Genomic DNA, 4,896 nt, shown 5'->3' on the forward strand with positions numbered 1-4,896 from the left:
GCGTTTTCTCACTATTTCCTTCGAATACCATAGTTTTTGTTTTATTTGCGTTAATTTTTAAGCCCATGCTCTTCATGCTTGCATTTAGTTTATTCAACATTCGTAATTAATTGTTAATAACGTTGTAATTTAAGAATTGTCCATCCTACGAAAAGTAATCTAAGAAAAACGAAAACTTTTTATTTTTCTCAAATGTGATAAGCGCGATTGTAAATAAGTTTTGTTATAAATAAAGAAATTGTTTGAAATAATTGTTAAAAAAAATCATCTCGTTTACGAAATATAACCAAGATATTCGTATCTGGGACTTTTTTCTGACTTTTTAAAAAGGTTACATTGGGACCTCTCATTGATACATAGGTGTAACGTTCAATATCATTTCTTGCTTGTTGTGTTTCAACAATTAAGATTATCTTGTAATGACTTAATATCGATCTTGCATATCTTTTAGACAGTTATAAAAATATTTTCTTAGCATGCAGTCACAAAAATATGCCAATGAATCAATAAGCTACATTATTAAATTTGGGTTTAACGCTGTGTCATACTGTGAATCATATAGTAATGTACATTTTAAATCATTAAGACCTGTATTAGAAAGAGGGCGATAGAGCCATCAATTGATTCAATATCATATTTTTCTTAGTGCTTTGTATCTGTCAAATGCCTTGAATATTTCAAGAGTGATGTCTCCAAGTCGACGGCGTAATTAAAAGATGACTCAATTAGTTTGCTATTTGCTTATCCATAGTGACGAAAAGAATATATAACTGTAAAAAATTCTCTAACTTAAGCCTACTGTTTTCCTGAAAACTGATAAGTACAGGCAAGATCTTCAGCAATCTATTTTCCTGTACGGAAATTAAAAATTTGTTTACGGGTCCAGCAGATTACTTCACTCATTGACAAAACAAATCTTACATAAAGACTTGTATTCTTAATTTATTTTAAAATTTTATTTAATTGGATATTGGAATGTATTAAAATCCTTTCAATTTAAATGTGTGATTAATGTGTTAATAAACTTTTAATAAATAAGATAAGCCTTCAATTTAAACGAAATTTAAATTAGAATTTCCTTGAATTTTAAAAGGAGGTTTGAGTTTGAAATAAAATTTAAATTGTTTCGTGATTGATTTACGAGACTGGAACGACGTAGAAGTAGGAAAATTTTCCTTTTAAAACTAATTTAATTTTTGATACATGGAATCTTTAAAAAATTAAAACTAAATTTGCAATTAAATTGAAACTCGAAATAAAAGATAAAGTTTATAAACAATACATTTACATAAGCATTCCAATTTTAATTATCTTTTTTGCTATGCTTTTATTTTTTATGTAATTATTTGAAATGTAATTTTATTAATTATTTATATTTTTTTGCCTATTAAGAAGTTCTGATTGAGATGGGCTGTGTAGGAATTTGTGGGTCCGATGTTCATTACTTAGTAAATGGAAGAATCGGCGATTTCATTGTAAAAGAGCCAATGATAATTGGCCATGAATCTTCCGGTACAATAGCAAAACTGGGAAATAACGTGAACAATCTGAAGGTATTTACAAAAAATTATATACGTTAGAATATCAAGAGCCTTTTAAATTGATACAATTTTTCAAATTTAGCAACTTGTTTTAAAAATCTGCAAACCCATGAACACTCTGTAAAATTAATAACATTTTATTTTAGGTTGGAGATAGAGTAGCTATCGAACCAGGTGTACCATGCAGAACGTGTTCCTTTTGTAAAGAAGGACGGTACAACTTGTGCAAAGATATTGTATTTTTAGCTACACCACCAGTTCACGGCAGTCTTAGAAAATATTACAAACATGCTGCTGACTTTTGTTTCAAGTAAAGTCCACTAAAAATATTTACACATCTTTTTTATATTGGAAATTTTTAAATTTCAAATAATAATAAAATTTTTTATTTTTATTTTGAGTATTCTTAATATTATTCAAATGTTTTTGATTTTAAGTTGTCTCAAAAATTAAATATTACGAACGTTTAAATTTGAAATTGTGCACATTATTATGATTTTAATTCAAAAATGTTGTAATTTTAAACGTTTTACAAGATTTGTTATCAATTTCTCAACTTTTAACTTTTGCAACTTGTTCACGTTCTAAACGTTTCAATTAGAAAATTCACAAAGTTCGTCTCTTTTAAATACTTCAAATTAACAATCGTACAAATGCCGTCGAAAATTGAGACACAGTTTGTTTTTTAAATATTAAGTTCTGTTTTCTTCGATAATACGGAAAATACAATTTTATTCCTCTAAGATAGGCTTAAAAGCTTTAACTTTTGAAATGTTGAGAAAAATCAGTCTAAAGTGTTGTTATTAAAAATCTGTAAGTAAATATTGTGAGAATATCGCAAAATTCCATATTGAAAAATATTAGGAATTGTATAAGCTAAAATAATTTATATTTAAAAGAAACATATAGTTATTTTATTTTACGTTGCTAGCTGATATCACAATGTTGTAATTTCAATGTTAAACCATTGTTAAATTTTAAGCACTTGAATTTTGAAACTAAAAAGTTTTTTTATTATTCCACTTGGAGTTTCTCAGTTTGAAAACTTGAACATTTTAACTATTTGATCCTTTGTTTCAATATTTCAAGTTGCATTCTAAATTGTTAAGATTTCAAATCACTTAAATTGTTGATTTGAAGAAGCGCAAGCTAATTGCAGAATCTGGAATGTTGCAATTTGGAAATTTTACACTTCAGAAAGTTCCAATTTAGAACTTTTGGTTTAAAACTTTTCATTTTTATAGGAGGACTGTAAATGACTTCGATTTTCAGTATATCAAACGTAAATTTTCTTTAGATTATTCACTGCGTGCACAACATTTGAAATTTAATTAACTTTTCAAATTAATAAAATTTACCAATATTAAATAAAACATTTTTTTAGATTGCCTGAGCACGTAAGTCTGGAAGAAGGTGCACTTCTAGAACCCCTATCAGTCGGAGTTCACGCTTGTAAACGAGCCAACATTGGAATAGGATCAAAAGTTTTGATTTTAGGAGCAGGACCCATAGGACTTGTTGTGTTACTAGTTGCCAAGGCCATGGGTGCCAACAAAGTTGTTATAACCGGTAAGATTTTAAGCTTAATCACGGGACAAAATTCAGGAAAAGTAAGATCTTTAAAATCTTGTATGCTTTCACTTTTTTATTTTTTATGTTAACATTTTTTTAGTTTAGGGCAAACTACATTTGACATCTAATTTGGCGATTTTGACGATAATGATCGCTTTAAGAGGCAGATGGTTACATCTATTTAATTAATTATTTTCGAAATTTTGTTTTAGATCTTGTTCAAGACAGATTAAATGTTGCCAAAAGTTTAGGAGCAGATGAGATATATTTGGTAAAGAGGGACGTATCTGAAAAAGATCAAATTAAATCTATCCACGAGATATTTGGTGGTGAACCTGATAAAACGATTGATGCTTCTGGGGCTCAATCTTCTATTCGTCTAGCGATTTTGGTAAGGATTGACTTTCTTTTATCTCACAAATCTGAAATCTCGAAGAAATAAATAAAAGTTTAAATGAATATTTAAATTTTTTATACTTCATATTGCATTTATTTTATATTAATTGTATTGAATAAATTAAATTCTACAATAATCTGAAACAAGACATTTTTCAAGTTGAGTGAATATTTTATGAGTAGAATTGAATTAATTTAACTGAATATTTTAATAAGATATTGTTTTACAATACACTCTTATTGTTTTTAAAGGCAACAAAGTCAGGTGGTACAGCAGTTTTGGTGGGTATGGGTGCACCTGAAGTTCAAATTCCACTTATTGATGCCCTTATTCGTGAAGTTGATATTAGAGGCGTTTTTAGATACGTTAATGAGTAAGAACCCTTTTTTTAAACTTTAGTTTAATTCATGAATTTATTAGAGTTTTGAAATTTTTAGATTTAGGTATTAAAAAGAAATATGTTTTTATTATTACGCATTAGAATGATAAATATGTATTTTCCTTGCAGCTATGCTGATGCTTTAGCTCTCGTAGCTTCAGGAAAAGTGAATGTGAAGCCGCTCATCACTCACAACTTCAAAATCGAAGAAACCGTGAAAGCTTTTGATACTTCTAAGTCCCCTGAAAGTGGAGCAATCAAGGTCATGATACATCTGAAATAAATAATTTTTCGAACGTGATTCAACTATTCAGGAGTAATGTAAATACTATATATTACATAAATCTCTTAGTTGAATTTGTAGACTATGCTCAAAATTTATTTGAAAATTATACAGTTAGCTTTCTCATAAGATGATCTAAGAGCTATATGAATTCGGATTAAGAGGAGGGTCCAGTTATTAAAAAATAATAAATATTTTATTGTAAAGATTTAGATAGGAAGTTCAAAATAACAGTTGGATATATGGGGGCAATGTATTCCGTTAAATATATTGATTAAATATAAAAAATTATATATTTTGATACAAACATTTATGAATAAAGATTGTTCTACATCTCAAGGAAATTGTATACATTATTTTACAGACCTATAATAATATGATGCAATCAACTTGCAATATTTCGTTATGTTTGTATGACTGTGTGCACTCCTTTATTTTCCTAAACTAAAGTTTAAGTTCGTTAGACAGCCATTCTGGGCAAAATTTAAAAAGTTAGCTCATTTTGAATATTTTTGAGATCACATTTTAAAAATTCAAAAATTCTCTGCACAGATATTCATAGTATTCTAAAGGACGAACAATTTATCATAATGACTTTTCACAAACCAAAAATTACCAGAGTTATAGCATTTACGAAATTCCAAAAAACACACGAAAATGAACATTTTAAGCCAACTAATATACGATATGAAAAAAAGTCAGGAATAGAATAATGTTGATATAT

At 27.8% G+C, this 4,896-nt stretch overlaps 1 protein-coding gene across 1 annotated transcript; it reads left to right on the forward strand.

Moving 5' to 3' along the window:
* Positions 1-1,373: 1,373 nt before the first annotated feature.
* LOC117178925 (sorbitol dehydrogenase-like) lies at positions 1,374-4,447 on the forward strand. Its single transcript, XM_033370484.1, has 6 exons — positions 1,374-1,553; positions 1,688-1,851; positions 2,926-3,110; positions 3,326-3,504; positions 3,762-3,883; positions 4,019-4,447. The coding sequence occupies exons 1-6, from the start codon at positions 1,407-1,409 to the stop codon at positions 4,170-4,172; spliced, it is 951 nt and encodes a 316-aa protein (XP_033226375.1). The 5' UTR covers positions 1,374-1,406; the 3' UTR covers positions 4,173-4,447.
* The last annotated feature ends 449 nt before the right edge of the window (positions 4,448-4,896 follow it).

Source organism: Belonocnema kinseyi, chromosome 8, assembly GCF_010883055.1.
Source record: "Belonocnema kinseyi isolate 2016_QV_RU_SX_M_011 chromosome 8, B_treatae_v1, whole genome shotgun sequence".
Classification (NCBI taxonomy): Eukaryota; Metazoa; Arthropoda; class Insecta; order Hymenoptera; family Cynipidae; genus Belonocnema; species Belonocnema kinseyi.